The 23,243-nt window shown below is 38.8% G+C and overlaps 1 protein-coding gene across 2 annotated transcripts in view; it reads left to right on the top strand.

Annotated features, from left to right (window-relative positions):
• slc6a9 (solute carrier family 6 member 9) overlaps nt 1-23,243 on the top strand; it is a 53,259-nt gene that overhangs the window by 14,468 nt on the left and 15,548 nt on the right. Inside the window, exons 2-5 of one of the 2 annotated variants that reach the window (XM_077614500.1) lie at nt 3,567-3,685; nt 20,652-20,808; nt 21,417-21,548; nt 22,652-22,919. In XM_077614500.1, coding sequence (XP_077470626.1) covers nt 3,644-3,685; nt 20,652-20,808; nt 21,417-21,548; nt 22,652-22,919 — 599 coding nt within the window. In that variant the 5' untranslated portion in view covers nt 3,567-3,643. The remainder of the gene's footprint in view (nt 1-3,566; nt 3,686-20,651; nt 20,809-21,416; nt 21,549-22,651; nt 22,920-23,243) is intronic. The other variant, XM_077614502.1, reaches the window with a different exon arrangement.

Raw genomic sequence — 23,243 nt, forward strand, 5'->3', positions numbered from 1 at the left:
ATATGTAAGATTGTAGCCAAGGGCTAATTTCCATTTTTATTCTCTTGTGTAGGTTGTAGATAAACGATGACACACACACACACACATAGCACAGTTTTAGACAGCGTTGTGGTTGCAATTTTGTTCGTCTAACAGCCAGGCTTTAAGATGATTGGCGAAGAGGTTAGGAGATGGGAGTTCACGTATGTTAATTGGTATTGGACAGAGAAGGTGCTTTGGCTGAGAGCACTCTTTTGGAAGGGAACTACACAGTCACCTCTAGAGCCAGCGCTTGTTGATGCTTACCCTGTCTTCCACTCGCTCTAGTTCAACTTTCTTCTGGGAGTAACAGAAAAGCATATAGACGCATATAGATGTTGTGAAGACGGTTGGTTCCGAAGCTTTTTGGAATAAGTGTTTGTGTTAATAATTTTTATTATTATTACGTTTTGGATTATTAAATCGACATAAATCACCCATCTCATTTAGAAAGAATCTTGATCAGAATGGGTTTGATAGGTTTAGAATATTCCGATTAGGGTGTGTACATAAAGTAATTTTATTCTGATCAGATTTTTATTTCTGAATAAATGTGTCCATTTAAATGCAGCTAATAAACGGTTAATTGCAAGACAGTTACAAAATATATACACCTTTGCTGAGTTTCTCTGCCAATGACTTGGGAGAAAGTCTGGATGAAGATTCATTGCCACTTTCCAGCATGATTAGATTCAATCCCACTTTTACGCAAGACAGGTTGAAAACTCAATGCCGCTGTCAAGCACTTGCTCGATTACACTCTTGAAAAACAAGCAAAGGGGCATTGTTTTGTTGGAAACACAGATTAGAAGTAATTGGCCTCTAATGAGTGGCAGGCCCGTGCTATCTTTAAATGAAAGGCATTTGCTAATTGAAGAAGTGTTGCATCTACAAGACATTGTAAAAATACTGTTATTATAAAAGGTCGTGTGTGTACCTTGTGGTTTGCATTGTTTTTTTCATTCAATGCTTTAACCCATTTACCCTAATCTTTGTGGCTAATAACTACAGTTTTACCTTTTAATTAGTTCAAAAAGTGGTTGTATAACTTGGATTTTTTTTGTAATTACACGCATTTTACATGTAAAAGCTTTAATTCGCTTCAACCCATGATAAGATCCCCAATACTACCCTCGAAACCCACACACATGCAAACACATAACATAAAATTACGTTACATCTCATTTTCTGAAACACCTATCTTCACGAGGGTCGCGGGGGGTGCTGGAGCCTATCCCAGCTGACTTTGAGCCGGAGCCGGGGGACACCCTGAATCTGCGGCCAGCCGATCGCAGGGCACAAACAGACGGACAACCATTCACACACACTCATACCGAGGGGCAATTTAGTGTCCAACCCACCTACCATGAAGGTTTTTGGAATGTGGGAAGAATCCGGAGTACCCAGAAAAAACCCACTCGGGCTCAAGGAGAACATGCAAATTCCACACAGGAGGACCGCCCGGGATTCAAACCCAGGACCCCAGAATTGTGAGGCCGACGTGCTAACCACTCATCCGCCTGGCCGCCCTGTTAGATTTGATAAAATATCCAACAACTTTTGAACACTGATAACAGCACGTTTCTTTTCACTTGCACCATAACTTTTTTGGCCCCATAATGAAAAGCAAATAATGAAGCTGCATAAGCATACTAAGAAAATCGCAAGAAAAAAACGTGTCAGAACTCTGTTACGAATAAGGGTCAAAGGCACATGAATCAGGAACTCACCACTGGAGCAGCACCACCATGGTCCCAAAAGACCTCCCGGAAAGTGCGCTTTTGTTCAGGCGGTCGCGCTTATACCCTCGATAGCCGTTTCAACGGTAATAGCCAATGGGGGAGAAACTCTATCATGGCAATTAATTTTTGTGGTTTCATGTTTCGTAACTTTGAATTCCTCTTGAATCCAGAGACAAAATGTTACCAGCAAGGTTTTTCATAACCTGAATATTTTGTATGTTAGAGACATTCAGAAGTAGAAGCACCACTGTATGTATTTGCAAATATCAATTAGCGCTGGATGGATTACCCTTTTGCATATTATTATTTCACTTTACATAAGCCATAAGTCAGTCAGTCCGTTTGAAAATATGAACATGTAAACTCCACACTGGGTGTAGCCCATCTTTCCTATGAAGTCAGGTATTGGTTAGATTCCAGCTCACATATGTGGGTAAGCAAGAAAAAATATACGGGCAATGATGCCATTTGCGATTTAGTTTAGATTTGAGTCCATCTGTTTCGTAGTATGGTGTGCTGGTGCTAAAGCTTGCTTTAGATGGCCATGTTGTGACAGTTGTAATGTGCTTTACTTTTGTTCAATTTTTTTTTAACCCTCAATACTTTCTCGTAGCACACAGGAAATGGTGGCTGTATGACAATATATTCATTATAGTGTTTTTTCATGTTAAATGAAATTCAATACTGATGCCTCAGTGTTGATTTTCAGCTTCTTTTAAACACCTACTTATGACACCTAACTTTTATTTTATTTACCGCAGCTCGTCTCATACATTTATTGGTATGACAATTCGACGCCTGGATTTTAGGGCTCACATTAGCCATATGGTAATAGACAAGAACAATATGTGAGACAAAACAAGTCCAAATGGACCAGTTTGAATTTATAAGGGTGTAACTCAGTGAACATGTGGCACACAAGACCAAAGAGGAGAGCTGTTCTCTCAGTGTGACATTGTGCAGGGTGTTTGTGTGTTTGGTGTGCAGGGGGTGACGGGCGGGAGGCATTGGCAATGTCAGGTTGTAGAGACAGACGAGGATTTGGAAGAGTCAAGTGCCACTGAAAGAGAGGGTGTTGGTGGTCTTCAGAGCTGCAGCAGCTGCCTCTGAAAACAAGTGGATGAAGTAAGAGAGAAAGAGAAAAAAGCTTGAAAGAGGGACAGACGAGTGACGTCACGTTTTATTTTCTTCAAGTTTAATCTGTTGGGAGAAAGAGTAGAAAAGAGTGTTTGGCTGCAGCCCATTCTAAAAACATCGTATTTTACTCTGCTAATCAGTGTACAAGTTCAACACTAAATACACCCCACACAAATTCCTCCATCGTTTTCCTCTCTTCTGTTTATGCATTCTGCCAAGGTGCTGGAGTGACAATAGGCCATTCATTGTGGAGGTAGAGGAGAAAGACTGTGGATGTTTCCTGTGTCTTTTTTGTGAAAGGAGGGCGGGGGCATGAAAATAGGAGGAGGTGGATGTGGCGGAGAAGAGGACGGACGGATGCATATTCCTGAAACAGCGAAATACAACTGAAAAGGGGCAAAAAAGAAAAGTAAATCAATGAGAGGAGTGAGAGAGAGAGACTGGGGTGAGTAAAAAGTAAGAGGGTGATGGGAGGGAGAACTGGGATCACAGAAGGAGGGAGGGGAATGGGGGATAGGGAGAGAGAATGGGCTACCATGCCGAATGAGTGAGAGAGGCGGAGAGGAAGCTGAGCTCCATCCGATGAAATGAGGTGAAAGTAATTCAGCATTAATCAAGGCAGAGAAAAAGGGAGCAAATACTGTGTTTTCTACCCTCTCATTTACTGAGGACCTGAAAGGCAAGGCGTGAATGACGGAACCTACAAGGTCCAGCTGAGTAGCACCACTGGACCAGAGCATCACACCATGTCTGAATCGAACACCATTGCTGCTTCTACTGCGGACCAGGTCAGTTCTTGATGATCGATTTTTGGTGGATTTTTTTTTTCATTTTTACTTACATCAAGAAGCAGGTCATTTTTACACTCGGCACTAGAAAACACATGAAGGATCTAACTTCTATAACGTACAGTTCCAGTCAGAGGTGAACTGTGTTTAGATCCTAATTTAAAAGTAGTTAGAGGCAGTTTATAGGAGCAACCAACTTGAGTGTGTTTCTTAGACTATCAAAGAAATGATTGTTTTGCCTGGAGCTGCCTGGACAACGGTACTGGCTCCTGAAAGAATTGAATTCAACAAGACGTGCTATTGTCTACACCGCCTTATTTTTCGGTGATCATTCAGGAGGTCTGTGACGACTCAATACCCCCCACACCATGCGAGGGGGGAGACGTAGCTCTTTAAAAACCTGACCACGTGTGGCGGCCCTGAAAAGTTTTTATAAGTAATTGCAGTGGGAAGTCCGGGCTACCACTGTGAGAGATGGGACTGGTAAGGAAGTGGGCCGCACCGCCGTGTGTGTGAATGAGAGTGACAGAGTAGAAAAGTAGAAGGGTCCAGAAAAAGAAGATATTTATGCCCCAGTGCCCTCCCCAACCACAAGTTGCTATAAGCAAACACATTGGCACAGACGTCCTGTTGCTTTAGACGGTAGCTGACTTTGAAACAATTAAATTGTCCTCCCCGTTAAAGATAAACAGGTTATTTATGATATGCCAGTTAAACAAAACGTGTGCGTGCATATGTGTGGACCACACCATGTTGCTTTGCTATGCTTTAAGCCAAGTCCTTGTCTCCTGTTTCCGATGGCTACTGCCGATTGACTTAGCACCTACGCACACACTGAGGCATGTCTTACATGCATTTTGCATTTCAATAAAAAAGTAATATTTACAACGTTATATGTCCAAACATTGAATTTTTGATTAACAAAATTAAATTGGCACATTTCATTGTTTAGACAATTCTTACAATAGTGTTTAAAAACTATCAATATAAATGTAGTGTATGCTCACTGGTAAAAAGTAATATTGCGTATCTCATCGCAATCATTAGGGGTGAGAAGCGTGGATTCTAATAATGCCAGTTTTATTGATATGACTGCTATGGAACTCACATGGATGGTTGCTCAAGCGCTCTTTGCCCCTTTTCACAGTTCCTGAGTACCACACAGCAGATTTAGCTGTGCCTTCAATATTTGGATCTTTGGATTGTGGTCTAATATCTTTTTTGAGGTGCTGTATTTTAAAGGCTACCTGAATTCTTCTTTTCAAGTGGCAGTCATAATATTTTTCAATGTTCAGATTGAAGTACGTATTTGAAATTGTCGAACCAAAATGTAAGAAAATTAATACAATGTTATATGCCTAAAAATCTGCTAAATGCACTCAACTCCCTGACGTGTGTATTAGACCAGCATCACCCACAGTGCCAGAGATGTAGTTAAATTAAAATATTAAGCAAGGCTTGTCAAATAAGAAAGTTCTACATGAATTGCTCACATTGATTAGTAACCTCACAATATAAATTCATTTCTTATCATTCCTGTGCAATTATTTATGTTGTATTAATTCTAGTTATATTTACAATCTAAATTTAAATTGTCAAAATATCTCAGCGCTCTTTATTTTAAGGTAGAAAATGAAGATGACCTACCTGTATACTCCGATAATGATTTTTTTTTTGCATTCCTAATTTTGAAAGGGGGAAAAATATTGTAGCGCATGATGAAAGAAAATAATGAAACTACTTTGTCTGACTTCTAGACACTTAATGAACATAGATGCTTTCATTTTGAGTCTTTACTTACAGCCACAATCCTGTCAGTGGTCATACTAATATTAATTTCTGTTTTGGTTGTAATCAAGGAGTTCATTCATACATTTTCCGAACCGCTTTATCCTCACAAAGGTCGCTGGGGGTTCTGGAGCCTATCCTTGCTGACTTTCTGGCATGAGGCAGGGAACACCCTAAATCAGTGGCCAGCCGATCGCAGGGCATAATTAAGGAGTTTACACTTGAAATACTAATAAGTGCATTGCCGTCGCAATCATTTTAACGCTATTTTCCAGAAGAAAATACTAACTATTGATTGAGGCCTGTAGAAGGTAAACATGTTTCCAATTATATAAATTGCTAAGTCCGGCAATATTAACAGATAACCTCTCAGTGGCAGATTGAACTCTAGGTGTTGCGACAGTGGTCTGAATTCCTCCGAATTGTTGACATGCTTGACTAATAATTGAAATAATGAGTTGACATTGACCGGAACTTCATTTAAGTGAGGACTTGCGATAAGTTCTGACATCCTCCCTTTCGAATAAAACATAAAGTGAAACCATTAGAACTTAATGTCATCAGGGGGGCTAATTGCTCAGTTAATGCTTTTGCCTTTGAGTTGTTGAAAAAGTTTTTTTTTTAATGATCATTTTTCACACTAGACTCTAAAGCCACTGCAAATGCCACATTGCATTAATGTGTATCATTTATTCCCTATATTTACTGGTGTTCTTGGTTATTGATATTTTTAGGAACATAGCCGATCAAAGCCAATTTGACGGGGGGAAAAAAGCTTAACAGATTGACCTAAATTATTGGTTTGTAAATAAGAAGATTTTCTGCATCTCACAGTAGCATGCCAAGAAGATAATGTGGCTTATTTTGTTGAAAAGTACATTTTATTCCCAGCGATTCACCCAGTTTGGTTCCAATACACACCAATGTTCCCTTTTAAGAAAATAGGAACATGTACCAACTGCTTGTTCAAGGGATTCTGTCTGAAATTGTAATTTTCAGTGTCGTTGGTTGTGGAAGATACAAAATTAAAATTCACATGAAATAAAACTGAATAAAAATAAATTGGTCATAAAAGCTCCAAGAACAGGTAAAATACATGTATTCCCATCCCTTCCTTAGTATGGATATATATCATCATCAATATAATACAATAATAGTATGGTTGGTTTTTTACATTACCTTATGCCTGTGACTACTCCTTTATATTGAAAAAAAACTGCATAATACATATTCATTTTTTTAATCATTCATATAGACATCATCACATACATTTATTATATTATAGTGAAGAAGGCTCTGATCAGATTTTTAAGCTGCTGATTCTCGAGCCTGCCCTTAATCGGTGGCCAGCCAATCACAGTGCACAGGGAGATGGACAACCATTCACGCTCACACTTATACCTAGGGACAATTGAGTGTGTCCAACCAGCCTACTCTGCATGCTTTCGGCATGTGGGAGGAACCCTTTTACCCAGAGAAAACCTATGAAATCTTCTTCTGCACAGTGAGGACTGACCTGGGATCGAACCCACAACCCCAGAACTGTGAGGTCGACGCGCTAACCACTCGGCTTCCGGGGCACCCACATTGTAATTTAGACAACATCATACACAATATTTACTCTGCAAATAAAATAATTGTGCAACACTTGCATTGGTATCGCAATGCAGCAACTGTTCAGTCAAAGAAACGACAAAAAAACTTGGTTCCAGAATGTTTTTTGTAAGTTGAAAATTTCGCAAGTAGAGCAGTACTTTATATGTAAATTCTCAAATTACGGTCAGTGTCCCAATTTTGTATGAAAGATGTGAGAAACAACAAAATGATAGAAAATTATAAGAAAATTATTTATGTTATGTCTTAATGCCTTAAAATGAATAACAAGCATACAAAATATATCCATGTTGAAACGCAGGGGAACAAGAAGCTGACAATAGGCAACAGAGAGAGCACACAAATACACGAACACATGAACACACGTCTCATAAACGCAACATTAAGAATTCAAACAGCATCAGCGGAGGTGCTAGATATGCTGTTCCATGGACGTAGACACACAAAACAACGGTTCGACAGAACCTTTATAAATGCGCTTTCTTTAAGTTTGGGACACTCAAAAAGTGGCTCTCACCCCCACCAATTGCCAAGCGAAATTATATCTCCATTTATGTTTGTGTGGAACTGTAGTTAATAAAAACAACAAAAAAGTTCTCGCTGTATGTGCGCCCTCACTGGACTTCTGGGTATAAGAACGCTGTGCTCTCACGGACGTGAAACTGCACTGCTTTACATTTTTCATTTGGCTCACTCATTTGTCAGATTTCCGCTAATTGTTGAATTAGTGCGGGCTGCTTGGCACGGCCTCACAGTTCTGATGTTGAGGGTTTGATCCCAGGTGGGTCGTCACTGTATGGGGTGTGCATGTTCTTCTCAGGCTTGCGTGGGTTTTCCCACATCCCCAAAACATGCAGGGTAGCCTGGTTGAAACACTCTGAATTGCCCCTTGGTATGAATGTGAGCGTGATTGGTTGTCTGACTCTTTGTGCCCTGTGATTGGCTGACCACCAATTCAGGGTGTCCCCACCTGGTGCCTAGAGTCAGTTGGGATAGTCTCCAGCACCCTCCATGACCTTCGTGAGGATAAGCGCTAAGGAGAATGAATGAATGAATAACGCGCTAACCAGTCGACCGACGGGCCGCCCTCAGAAGATTTTTTCAAATTTTCCTTCATTTGGTAATTTGTATTTTTAGACAGGCCACTGAAAAATATTGTGTGCACTTCCATGCATTTTCAAGGACTGTGTGCAAATTCAAGCATTTTCCAAACTATGAAAACACCCGTAGGAACCCTTATATAAAATGAAATTGGTCCGTCTAGCATATCTGGATGTGGGCATAGACCTGAATACAAGACCAGGGCCCTATTTTTCAAGACATGGCATAAAACACAAATATATTTTCGTTTCAGTGCGGCCCATGCGAAATGTACTTTGGAATTTGGTACAGGGACAGCAAAGGTTTGTCCTTGCTGACTTGCCAGTGTCAATTTCGAAGAAAAAAAAAAGGTCTATGAAATGGCGCACGGAAACAATTTGTGCAAACAGACAGATATGCTGCCGCTCATGTGAGAGTGATGTTGAAATCTTTTTTTTCAAGTCATTTAAGGCACAGCTGTTATTACAATTTGAAGGACTGTCAGGTCGCCACTTGTCGTTATTGTTCGAAAACTGATCATCTTGAAACTATGTATGTACCATGGGCCAATATGTATCGATCCACAGAGCATGATTTTTAATTTGTATTGGCTTGATTAATGAATTGTGGAATAATAGTTAAGAGTGTCAATCGAGGGTAGCCTTCCATAGGTTATGGACTAGCCAGAAGAGGGCAGTGCCGAATGATTGTTGTCTGTAGGTTACGAGTTGCCTATAGGTGACAAGTTAGGCAGTAGAGGACAGCGTTCTGTCTGTAATTGTACCCACATACTTGTTGTCTTTGTATTTAATTTAAATTATTACCAGACACAGATGTAGTGATCCATCCATCCTCCTGACTTCCGTGCGGGCAGCGAGGGTCGGTGGTAGTGTAATTGGGAGTGGAAATGGTTGTCTGTCTCAGTGTGCGCCCTACGACTGACTGGCAACCAGTTTAGGGTGTCCCGAGGTCAGCTGGGATATGCTCCTGCACCCTGTGATCCTTACAAGAATCAGCACTCTTAACAAAAAATAAATATATGACCAAAATTGTCCCACTGGGTGTGCATATCTCCTATGCCAAATTCCAATAAACACAAGTAAACCTGCTCATTGGTCCTCTTCTCACCCTCTTCTCAAAGTACACACTTTTGCATGTACATGGATATTAACAAAAACTTGGTTTAATATGCCCATTCCACTACTTTATTTCCGTCTTTTGGTCATTTATTTTGCATTGTTTTAATTGTGGTCTGAATTTTTAGATCTTAAAACGTACAATACACCTCAATGTTATTACATGTTACTCATTATTGAAGTATAAATGTATTGATACACACCTTAGGACACACTCCTTGTCCCAGTCACTTAACACCAACGCAAACAACGTTAGCACGAACATGGCGACCTTGTACATAGTAATTCGAAAATCAATTTACCATGCAGGAAAGTAACATAGGAAAATACATCAAAGTACATCACTTGTCAAAGAAAAGTTGTGGAAATCTCATTTTCTCCATATTTTCACTTCACATTGTCATTACATCATTGTCTCCACTGGGTTAAGGCATTTCCAACGCAGTGTTGTTTTGGCAGCCTTTTTAATTTTCGTCTTAGTCTTGTGGACGCAAATCTTCATCTTTAAAATCCAAAGCTTTTACTCACCCCAAAAATTCCCAACAATTTTAACTGAATATTAGCCGACTAGTGCAAAGGATTTAGACAGTCCAAATACAGATTAAACGGCACACTCTGCATGATGAACTATGTTAAAATGTACTTCCCATAACATAAAATGCAGATGTTGGCACCGCATACAAACTAAAATATTTGCCTGAATTCAGCACTCCATTTACAACAAAATGTGAAAAATAAATAATTAGTATATGAATAATTATAATAATGAGGCCAACGCGCTAAGCACTCGACTATGGTGGTCAAGTGCTTAGCGCGTTGGCCTCACATTTCTGAGATCGAGGATTCGATACCAGGAGTTCGCTTGTTATCCGCTTTGTTTTCTCTGGGCTCTCCCGTTTGCCCCCACATCCCAAAAACAATCCATGCTTGGTTAGGCACGTTGAAGACTTTAAATTGCCCCTACGAGCGTAAATGGTTGTCCGTCTGCTTGTTCTCTGCACTTGGCTACCCACTAATTCAGGGTCTCTCCCGTCTGTTGCCCGTCGTCCACTGGCATAGGCTCCACACCATCCGCAACTCTTGTGAGGATAAGCGGCACAGAAAATGAATTAATACATTATTTACTGAATGAAATTTTATATGTTAAAATAACTTGTTACAAATTATGTTTGAATAAATATCACTGTGACGGACTTTCAGGTACCGTTTCAGATATTGTGGCCACCAAGTTTGTGGTCTCCCAAAGGGTCAATGCATAGGGTTTTTTCTAATTATATTTGAAATATAGTAATCATATATACTTGCGCTGTTTCCAACCAACCAAGTTCCGTTATAGCCATTGTTAATCAAAGTCACCGGACACGAACAAACTAAATACAATGACTAAATACACGAACAATGACTAAATACACGAACAATGACCAAATGTCATACATTGTGAACAAATGACAAAGTATGTCGCATTTTTTCTCATCAGACGAAAACTTGGAATCATCTCATTATATTACAGTTAACCACGACATGTCATGTCATGGAAAAATGTTCGTCAACTAAATATTTTCGTTATCGTCATTGCTATCAAACACACTTCTCCAATCATGCTTATTAAAAGAAACAGTTTGACTACTGTTTTTTTCTTTTTTGATTTGATTTGAGGTCATATTACGTACTATATTGTGGAAAAGTTTTATCTGAACATGAACTGAAGAGCTAAAGACAGAAATGCATCAAAGTTATATTCTAGAACAAAACATCATTCTGCTATTTACTTTAATGAATGTATTACTTGACAAAGCAGGCCTGACTACATAGTATATCTCAACTCAAATGCTTCTAAAATGGAGCAAATTATGAAAGCTAAACAGAAAATGTGTGTGTTTGTGTGTGTGTGTGTGTGTGTATGTGTGTGTGTGTGTGTTGAGGGCTGATTACGGTGGGAGGGTTGAGGGTGATGCAGGTGAACAGCTTGCGAGGGCAAACCACTCCGCGGGCAGAGTCTCGCGCATCACTTGACAGCCATACCCAATGAAGGCCTACGCACAAGTGAACTTATTAAGCAAATGAGTGAACAAGGCTAAGGGGAGGGGGAGTGTTGCAGAACTGTGTGGCCATAGCTTTAATGACAGGTCTCTCTGAAAACCTCACTCTCTGGCAGTATCAAATGCTTCCATTTCATACTACATACTGCTCAGTTTAATAAAATTGCAAGATATGTCTATGTCTCCAAGGCTGACCTAGCTCTTTGTAAGGGTCCAATAAATCAGGAGGTTAGACAATATTTGTTTATTTAATTTTGGTCATTTGAAAATGATTTTGAGGCTCCCATGATGCCACCATTTAGAGAAGATACAAAGAAGAAAACCTTATGCAAATTGCTATCATAAATACTACTACACATGATTGACTTTACCTGTGTATATAGTGCATGCAAAAATGTATTCTAAAGAAGAAAGAAAAAGGGTGCCCAAATTTTTGGAGCTGGGTTATTGTTTTTTAATAAATATTACACCCTTTCTATAAAATACATACATAAATCCTCCATACCGTGTATCCCAACAAGGGTCGCATAGGGTGCTGGAGCCTATCCCAGCCAACAACGGGCAGTAGGCGGGTGACACCCTGAATTGGTTGCCAGCCCAACGCAGGGAGCACGCAGACGGACAACCATTCATCCTCAGAGTCATACTCAGGGGTAATTTAGAGTGTTCAATCAGCCGACCAGATCTTAAATCCTTCCCTTTGTGGAAGGTAAACCAGAACTTCTGCATGCAATATTTAGTCCGCTAAATATCAGAAAATGTGCAAAGTTGGTCAGTCTCTGTGTCATTCTTGCATTCTTCCCCTACATGGAACATCACATCAAGGTAGGCTACATTAATGAGGAAGCTAATTTTGTCTCTGGTGTCTTAGCACATCTTTTTGGTCTTGGACATGTTACAAGTTTGAGTCTTACTTATTGTATGGGGGTGACACATGTCCTTATGCTGCTAATGACCTCAAACAGGTGCATCTGATTCAGAATAATACATGGAGTGGAGGTGGACTTTTAAAGGTGGACATGTCTTTGAGGGTCAAAATTCTAGCTGATAGACATGTGTTCAAATACTTATTTGCATCTCTATCACACAAATACATCGTTAAAAAACATACATTATGATTTCTGGATTTTTCTTTTTTGATTATCTCTCTCACAGTGGTCATGCACCTATGACGAACATATCAGACCCAACCATGATTCTTATTGAACTGACTGTGACTAACTATTCATTGCTACTTATAGCCACAATTGGTGGTCTCTCAGCTAGTGTGTTTGCTAATTGAGTTAATCTTGACTGCTGTTTTTCATCCCCATATGTCTTCTGACAGTGTACCTTTCTAAACATATACTAGACTTACTCATAAAGTTAGATATACTGACCTTGGGATCATTTTTCATCTATACCAATACTTTAATTTTTGGATTATAAGGGAAGAGTATTTCAGTGTATGTTACTGTGCAAAGTACCATCACAATCACCTCAATTTGTCCAATATTTTTCTACACTTACTGATGAATACTTAACAACAATCCATTATTTTTATCAATTATGATTACTTTGATCCAATCCCATCTTAATGTTTAATAAACCTACTTTTCATGTTTTTGGGGATGTAGTAAAAAAACTGAGAATATTGCGAGGTAATCAATTTCATTCATTCAAAATAAACAGCAAAAAATAATTTTTGGATGAGATTGCAGACATACTTTTAAATTCTTGTAGGCCATTTCAGGTTTGTAACTAAAACATCTGAGAAAAACAGCAGTTGCGTATGATGCTTTGTTGACTTATTTTCAGTTGAAATACACCTGAGCCACATTTGAAGATTACCGACTGAAGACATCTCCAGTCGTAACTAACTTTCTTTTTTTTTCATTTCATCTTCCATACCGGCCACCCTCAAAAGGGTTGCGTGGGTTGCTGGAGCCTAACCCAGCGCTCTTTGGGCAAAAGGCAAACTATACCCCAAACTGGTTGCCAGTTAGTCGTAGGGCACACATAGAGACAAACAACCATCCGTACTCCCAAACATTCTGCCACCAGCAGGAATCAAACCCACGCCAGCCCACACTGAAGTCAGGAGAGTGAACCTCTACACCACGAGGCCCTTAACTTCAACTTTCTGAATGAAAGTTCTACTATTGAGACATTTCTCAACCCTTCTAAGCCTGATGCCTCATCTATTGATTGTTGTCATTTAGCCAAGCAAAAGGATTTATTCAGTTTCTGTCCAACAGGATCTTTTGGTATGTCGTTCCCAATGGTGGAAGGTTGAGAAGCCAGTCTACACTGTCTTTAGGCCTATTACTCTCACATCAGAGCTTACTTATAAAGAGCGCTTTGAACAGTCTGTTTTTAGGGGATCCGGAGGGCTTTTTTTCCTGTAATGGTTGAGTGGTTTCAGTCATTGCAGACAGTGATGTTTACAAAATTCTGCAAAGGCTGAGTTACAATTACATGTGCCACTTTGAATAACTGATGCACCATCTTTGATTGGAAAATAAGATTTTTTTTGTAGTTGGTGATGTTCAACTTATTGAAAACAGTAATTTAAATATAGTGTCACATTTTTACCAAAGATGCTACCCATTTTAGTGGTACTGAATGAATCTCAGAGGAATATGTTCCATTCTTGACCTGCTCTATGATGAATTGCTTAATTAATTATTCTCCTATAGTAGTTTTCCTAAAATGGGTGGTGTGGATGCTGGAGCCTATCCCATCCCAGGTAACTATCGGCTTTTGCTCTGGTATGTTCTGAGCCAGATACAAAGTAACTTTTAACACTCACAATCACACTTTTGGATAATTTCAGCTTACCATGCAGTAGAGAGGAGACTTGAGTAGCCGGAGGGAACAAACAGATTTGAAGTGCACGTACAATCAATATTTTGTTTCTATTTCTGCTAAAATCTCAATCATGGGGTGATTTTGACCCATGCCCATTATGCCGAGTTATTTTTCTCTTCACATGTAGTTTTTGGATTGATGTTTCAGTGTGACATGAGAAGACACTGTGTACATTTGTCAACGTCTTTCCCTTAAAATGGATTAATCTTATAGAGCCCAAAAGTTACAAACCGTATTTTCTCGCACATAAGCCGTGTTTGTAACTAAAAAAATTATGACTGAATCAAGGCTACGTCTTATGTGTGCACAAATTAGACTTGGCATGCATGAAACTGCAAGGTGACAAAGACAAAATGCCATACAGAAAAGATGAACAGATAAAACGCTAAACACAATTTATTTTGACGTCTATGAATGAAATCCGAGAACAAAATAAACTGTATCTTGCATAAAACGTGAAAAAAACTCACTTGTTCCTGCCATTGCTCACTCAGGACGCCTCCATTTGACCTTTTACGAGTAGTTAAACGTGCTTTGACTAGCCGGACGTGAGTAGCCTTGATACATGTGTTCGTAGTGTTTACCATGTCAGCACATCCCAATATTGGTTAAGGCTGATTGAAGGTTTTGCGGTCGATCATGAAAATACCAGGCTTGATACCTCCGTAATGTGTATCTCATGCTATTATTGCAACCAGAGCCTTGTTGAAAACTAGACCGCTACGGACCCACTAATTGGTTGTACTGCTCACGTGAATTCCTTTTTGAATTCATCCTCGTGCAGGCTACACCCTTTCGGAAATCCAGGAGACAACACTTTCGATTCATACAGTATCTCAGAAATAACACGTGCGATGATTTTTCTCAAGATTTTCCCTTCAATGTAACACATTTGTACTCCATATTAGAACCATGAATATCGAGGTTACAATTGTGAATCAGGGGGTGTCTTATACGAGAGAAATCGTAAAATTCAAAAATTTTAAGGCAATTTTAAGGGTACGGTTTATATGCGGAGGCGGTCAATATTGACATATTTGGTTTCAAAGAGACACATGCTTTCTCAAATGAGGCTCAGGTGTTCTTTAAACAAAACTCGTCTTTTCAACGGGCCTTGACTTTGATTTTTGAATTTGTCACTTTGACCAGAACATTCATATTTTACTCTAATATACTGATATCAGCACAACTAAGTGTGTTGATTTTTAAGTTTTACAATGTTATAGTAGTACCAACTAAATTTCATTGACACTAAAGCGTTTGTATTGTTGTGAAATGTAAATAAACTTGACCTGACCGATGTACGTGTTTCAAAAAAGTAAACATTAACTCAAAAGGGACCTTGAAAATAGGCAAAAGTTGCTAAAACTAGGGGGTGAATAAGGCAAGGCCATGTGTGGTCTTATATAAAGCCCAGATGGTCCAAAAAAAAACGTGACAGAGAAATTGAGTCAGTGACTGGCTGACCCCACAGCTTACAGGATCCAAGACCATAGGCCACAGCACCTGGGTGCAAATTTAAAGGTCATTTGAATTGGTGAACATATAATGAGAAACTTGAAGTTTTAGTTTTGCCCATAATATCAAAGTATATCATTGTTCGGTCGAGTTAGTCCCTTAGCCTGGAAGCAAACACGCTTTGTTTTGACATTACTACATTTACCAACCAATTTTTAACATTTTGCATTTCTCCAAGCAGTTTTTTTTCTTTAGTTTTTGTTGTCAAACTGTTTATTTAGTTGCATTTGTTGCATTTACACATATTTTATATGTACATGCAACGCAACCTAAACTAGTCATTGGGCTTGCAAAACCGGTAACTGCTGGTTTGTGAATAAAGCATACAGCTGTTTTTGTTTTGTAAGAATACCTTCCCAAAGCTGTATTTTATTGTTTTCTGTATTTTCAACAATTTCTATAAAACATGATAAATTAAACTCCCATTAAAAGTCCACACCAACTTAATTACCAGGCATACTTTTTTATATTAATCTCAGTCGCTGTTGTTGTTTTAACCTTGCCACCCTGATATAAAGTAGCAAGGGGTTTGTGTTTATTTGTTTGACAGGTCTAAGCCTCATTACAAATCTTGGAATCCAGTGTGAATGAGATTGGAATATTTAAATGATCACAAATAAAAAATAAAAAAAACAGTACAAATGGTTTTAACTATTATCAAAAAAATTGAAATCCCTCTAGATGCAAAATATTGTAACACTCAACTCTCTAACTTTTAGTCTGCATAATAAAACCTAAATTTGTGTTTCATTATCATGTGTTGTAAAAATGTACCTAATTGTGAACTTTGTTAACACACCTAATGCCTAGTACGTATTCGGTTGTTTAGTTTGACACTATGGCTGATTTGTCTGAGCCGAAACATAAACAGGGCCTCCGTGTTCATACATCTGTGAGTTTTTTTCTGATAGCCAACTGTGACATACAATATATATTTATTGTAGAAAACTAAAACATCAGACAGCTGCACTCTCTCTTTCTCTCTCTGGCTTTTTTTTTTTTTTCCAAAATCAACTTTACACAGAGTTTGTGCAATCTGTAAACTGCTGCGAGAGCACATCAACACCGCTGTGAAAGGTTTCATTCTGCGCAATCTCCTCACCAACACGTGTTTGTTCAGCTCCCTGGTTGCGCCACCTGCTCTAAGATTAAAGGATGCTCAAGACAAGACCTTTCTCTATCATCACACCCCCCCAAAGAACTTTGCCCCCAAAGCACAGAACTGTTTTTTTAGCGGCTGGGGGGCAAAATCCTCATCACATACCTAATATAAAGCTCAAACCTTTAAATTATCTACTTTTCTAATCTACGTTGGTGGTTAAGTGTATGTAACATGAAAGGAATATGGCATTTTTTTAGCCTGATTGACACTTCAGTATTTTCTTTTTAAACAATGTTCACTTTTTTCGGATGCTGATCAGGAATTAAAAACCACCCTTAGACGTAATGATTAATGTGAATACTAAACGCAATGTATTGCAGGCTTATTTAAAATGAAAAAAATGAGTAATATTTTTTTTGCCTATGCATTTCATATGCTCCACTGAAAAAAAAACAGATTAATGTCTGGTGACAGGCGTGCTAAATAATGGCTTATGGTTTTACAGTAGTACCTTGAGATACGAGCTAAATGCCGTTCTGGGATCGAGCTCTGTGAATTTACTCGTATCTCAAATCAATTTTCCCCATAGAAATGAACTAAATACAAATTAATCCGTTCACATCCTCTGAAAAAACACCAATATCAGGATATTACAATGGAAAATCTTTATTTGTTCTAATTCACCACCTACTCACCAAGTAACAAATACCTATCTCGACGATATGATCTTCAATTCTGAAATGTGACATTATTCAGTATACAGAAAGAAGGTAGCGCGGAACGCAGGGACGAGAGAGAGCAAGAGCGAGTGAGAGACAGACAGAGAGAGAGAGAGCGAGAGAGAGGCAGACAGAGAGAGAGAGAGAGAGAGAGAGAGAGAGAGAAAGACGGGACAGGAGAGAGAAAGTACAGGAGAGAGACTTGACGGCAACGCGTTCGTAACATAAACTTTAAATTTAAACCCCACCAAAGATGTTCATGTATTCCACTGCGGCTTTCGAGCCGAAACATCCTGGCTTCTCCATGCCTCACAACCTAGTGTTTGTGTTTTAGAATTATCGGACCAGCGACAACTCGCTTTGAAGGGTTTCGCTGGTGTCTTTTTCAGATGCTTGCTTTGGTTTCAAGTCCATGGAGATTCCGCTGGCTTTTTCGCAGATTATCGACTCAGTCGCACTATCTCCAGTAAAAAATGCAACCAGTACGGCCCGGTGCTCGTAGATATCTTTACATGAGGGAGATGCGGCCAGAAAGACAGAGTGATGCTGTTCATATAATCAGCCTCATACACGGCGAGCCGGACAACCGCATCGGGAATCATCTGGTAATGTCGTATCACAAATTTGACTCGTATCTCATGGCAAACATTTGTTGGGACACCCGTATGACAAGGCATTACTGTATACACACACCTAACCCACTTCAAATATTCTCACAACAATTAATTTTGATATATTTGCAAAACCCATGAATACATTCAACCTCCTGAAAACTCATGGCCCATTGATAGATAGTTTTTAAAAATATTCAGCACAGTTAGCCACATCAGATGATTCCCATGGTGTTGTGCTGACCTCTAACTCAGGCATAAGTTGCGCTTTACTGTTTGCGTGCCGCAAGTCATAAAAGCCTTGCAATAACCAAAGGAGGAGAGTGACACAGCTGAACAGATCAGGCCAGCTAGTTTCACTCAGGAAATTTTACTAGTAGGTTTGATGTTGATCTCGCATGAAGTGACTTGCCTGGACCATTAAAACAATGAATACTGCTGTCAACCAGAAAACATTTCAGCCAACTGTCCAGCATTATCGGTTTGTGCAGCAGGACAATGACCCGTCGGTGGGGTTTAAAGTAACTAAACGTTTTGGAGTGGCCAGTCAAAGTCCAGACTTAAGTTAAATAGATTTGTTGTGGTATAACCTAAAATGGTCAGTCCTTCCCCAAAAACCCAATATAAACGAGTTAATTGATTTGGCAATCTGAAAGATTTGATTTTGATAAGTATGTTCAAAATAGGCGAACTAGTGGTTAAAACATCCACCTCACAGTTCTGATGGTGTGGAGTTTGCATGTTATTAGGCTGGTTGAACACTCTAAATTGTCCTTAAGGTATGAGTGTGAATGTGAAGGGTTGTTTGTCCCATTGTTCTCTTAGTTGGCTGACAATCAAGTCAGGGTATCCCCTGCCTATGCCCAAAGTTTAATGGGATAGGCTCCATCACTCCCGTGACCCTTGTGAGGAAAACAAAAATGAAAAATAATGAATGAATGTATGACGAATGAATGATATTCCAGATGGAAGGCAGCAAATACTTCTACAAGTATACCTGGAGCTATACAGGAGGCGAGGAGAGGGTATCTGCTGGGTAATCTTGTAATCAGGATGTCAAGACCATATGCTCAGGGACTTGTAAGTTGTTGACATCACTTTAGATTCTGTCTGCTGCAGTTGATTCACCTCATACTAAACTTACAAATGAAAGTCCTTTCCTTAAGAGATCAATGAACAAAAATACTTGATTTTGTGGGTTTTCTCTGGGTGCTCTGCCTTCCTCCCACATCCCCAAAACATGCTTGGGACGCTGGTTGAACACTCTAAATTGTTATTAGTTATAGGTATATGATCGTAAATGGTTGTTTGTCTCATTGTACCTTGCGACCGGATGGAAACCCATTCACCTTGTATCCTGTCTATTACCCGTAGTTGGCTGGGATAGGGTCCAGCACCTCTGCAGCGCTTGTGAGGATAAGTGGATCAAAATATGAATGAAAGAATAAATAAATTCAATATGTACTTCTAAAATTTTTGAAATGCCTATTGCTTAACTGAAGCAAAATGTGCTTCCATCCTATCCCTCCCTTTTGACCTTTCAGATTTTATTTAATTTTTTCCTTTTTTGTTCATTTTATTGTTCTTTTTTTTCTCTGTATGCTCCAACCACCAGTTTACGACTTAAGACATTATGATTTAATACCTAGTGGTATTTACATCATAGTGCAACGACAGTAATCAAATGAATTCAAGTAACCTCATGGTCTTAGAGCAGTGGTTCTTAACCTTGTTGAAGCTGCCAAACCCAACCAGTTTCATATGCACATTCACCAAACCCTAGTTTAATGCAAAATAAAACATGATTTAAAAAAAAATAGATATATCAATTCCTCGCAGCACTGATTGGCCAAGCAATGTCACACGGTCATCTGCAGGCAGTGATGGTCAAGCGGGGCATGTTATCGTGAATAGACATGATGAGTCGATGTGTCTTGACCTCCGCGGCAGAGGCTCCACTGAACCCCTAAGACCAACTCACCGAACCCTTAGGGCTCGATCGAACCCAGGTTATGGATCACTGTCTCAGAGGTTCCTTCGGGTAACTTCGGTATGGCCAGGTTTGATGATTCCTGCTGGCGGCGGTATGATTGTGAGTGCAAATGGTCGTTTGTCTCTCTGTGTACTCAACGGCTGACTGGTGACCAGTCTAGGGTGTAGTATGCTTTTTGCCCGAAGTCAGATGGGTTGGGCTCCAGCAACACTTCCAACCCTTTTGACCATGTGTGGTATGGAAGATGATTTAATGAATAAACAAATTCAATTCACCAGTAATGTGTTTTTAAAATGCATAAAGCAATTACGTTGCTTACTTCTGTATGTTACTTGTTCACTGAGTTTTATGGAAACTGGTGTTTTTGCGGAATTTTGCCCAAACGTTAAACAAACAAAAAGGATGAAAGCAAATAATAATCCACTTGGCAGTGACGTCTCAGGGTGTAATACAATGGGTATAACCTATCCAATTTAACATTAATATGATCTGGCCTTTATTGTGATTTTGTTACAGAATGGAGCAGTTCCAGGTGAGCCGGTGAATAAGGATGAGAACTCTCGGAGAGGGAACTGGGGAAATCAAATTGAGTTTGTCCTCACAAGCGTTGGCTATGCTGTGGGTCTGGGGAATGTTTGGAGGTTTCCTTACCTCTGCTACAGAAATGGAGGAGGTAAGCATTTCATCACAGAAGTTATTTGACGGTTAGTTACGTGTGTTTTAACGCTGAGGTCTATGTACGTATGTGGTTATGAAAAAATATTTGAGTGAATCTTTTAGACTTGATGATTTCTTTAGTAGCACACGGGCTGAGAAATGTGATTTCTCATCTAAAGTGACAAAATCGTGTGCATGTTCTTGATTTCTGTATATAAAACCTGCTTGATTGTTGTTTTTTGTTTTGTTTGAACTAGCAGTTATACATTTTCTAGTATTTATTTCTGCTGCTTATTTTTCAATATAATAAACATATTGAAAAGAATTACTTTATTTGACTTTTAACTTTATTTTACTTTTAAGTAAATACACACAGGTCAAAATTGACCCTAACACCAAATATGTTACTTTAGTTCATATTATTGGAACAACAATATATAAAACTATGATAATTTAACCGCTGTGTTCTAATACCTCTCAGGAACGGTCTGGTGGCATAACAACCCTATAATTATGTGAATTTTGGGGTGCATGTATTAAATATTTAAAACGAGTATGCTAGAATTCTCTTGGGTCTTGAACGTCTTTCTTAATGATGACTAAATCGTGAATGTCCTTTCTTAGGTGCCTTCATGCTACCATACTTAATCATGTTGGTTTTCTGTGGCATTCCACTCTTCTTCCTCGAGTTATCCTTCGGCCAGTTTGCCAGTCAGGGCTGTCTGGGAGTTTGGAAGATTAGTCCAATGTTCAAAGGTTTGTGTGCTTTTAATGTATACTAGACTTAGATTTCCCGGAAAAAGAAACAACTGTTTGTACGGTTGACTTATATTTGTAGATCAAACAACTTGGAACCAGAGCTGGGTTTAACAGAATTTTTTTTTTTTTTAAATTCTGCTTTTAATTTGAATTAAAATATTTGGTAATAACCTGAGTATGTTTATAGATTGTTCCTGTGACACAAGCACATTGGCTGTGGAATAATATTTTGTTTAAAATATTTAAATCATATGAAGGTGTATTGGTATTGGTACATACGTTACTTTCATAAACATCCTCTTTCCAAAATACTAAATATTGTATTTCTTATGGTAGTACATTACTTTTGAGTTAAAATCTAGCTAATGCTACAGCTCAAGGGTAGAAGCAGCCGAGTTTAGTGCATAATTCATAACAGATTATTATATTTATCATTATTATTATTAATAATAATAAAATTATGGATGGTTATTATTAATATTAGTATTATTATCATTATTATTATTAATAAATGTATATTTTAATAACCAGCACATTGCCATGTTTGCCAGATAAAGGGAGAGAGATCATCCTGACAAATCAAGTTTTAACATAAGTGCATTATCAACCATTACAATCAAGCAAGATAGTTTTACTGTTAAGACAAACATTACTGTACATTTTATACAATTTAAACTGCATTTTTTTATATTCGACTAGAACATATGCTAATGATCTCAGTCTTCATGAAAAAAAATCCTGGAAAAGTAAAATGTATTTTTTTTTTAAGAGTAACCAACCTCCTACAATGTTTCAAAGTTTGCAAAGGATGTGGCGAATGTTTGGTAAATGTAAGGTCACTTCCTTCTGTTGTATAGCCCAAGGTTTTGTTTATCCAACTATTCATTTCAACCACTGAAGTCTCAATTCAGTGGCATGTCAAGAGCAATAACACACTTCTTTGGAATTAAAAAAAAAAAAAATGCATTTTTCGGCACAAAAGTGATGCTTTTTGAGTGATCTGCAATTTTGATCATTGTAATTAGTGCTTATTTTCTAAGTCTTTGAATGTTTGTAATCTATCACAATTTAGCACTTTTTTTTCCTTTGTTCTTCGGCAGGTGTGGGTTATGGCATGATGGTGGTGTCCACCTACATTGGCATCTACTACAATGTCGTTATTTGCATTGCCTTCTACTATTTTTTCTCATCTATGACAAATTTGCTACCATGGACATACTGTGACAACCCCTGGAATACACCTGATTGCAGTGGAGTTGTGTCTCAAGGAAACACCAGCATGGCTAACGTCACCCACAGCGTGGTGGATGGAGTCATTGAGGTAGTGAACCGTACCAAAAGAACCAGCCCAAGTGAGGAATACTGGAAGTAAGTCCCATCAAAAGACCATTTTGAATCTTGAATCATGTCTGAAACTGGTTTTGAATCACTGCTCAGCCCTTCCTATCTAGACCTTCCATGGTCTGTCAGTGCTTGTATGTCTACCAAAATGTCAAAGACATGTTAAAGTGAACACATTGTGTCCATATATACCCTCCAATTGACTGGTGGTTAAGGTATGTTGACTTGAGTAGGCACTAATTTTCCAAACATTTGAACAATTTCCTGCAACAGAAAGGTAAAGGTGCTATCTAAAAAGAGTGTGACTTGGTTGAAGTATGTTATCTGTGTAGGTTTTGACGGAAACAGTGC

Source organism: Stigmatopora argus, chromosome 12 (assembly GCF_051989625.1).
Source record: "Stigmatopora argus isolate UIUO_Sarg chromosome 12, RoL_Sarg_1.0, whole genome shotgun sequence".
NCBI lineage: Eukaryota > Metazoa > Chordata > Actinopteri > Syngnathiformes > Syngnathidae > Stigmatopora > Stigmatopora argus.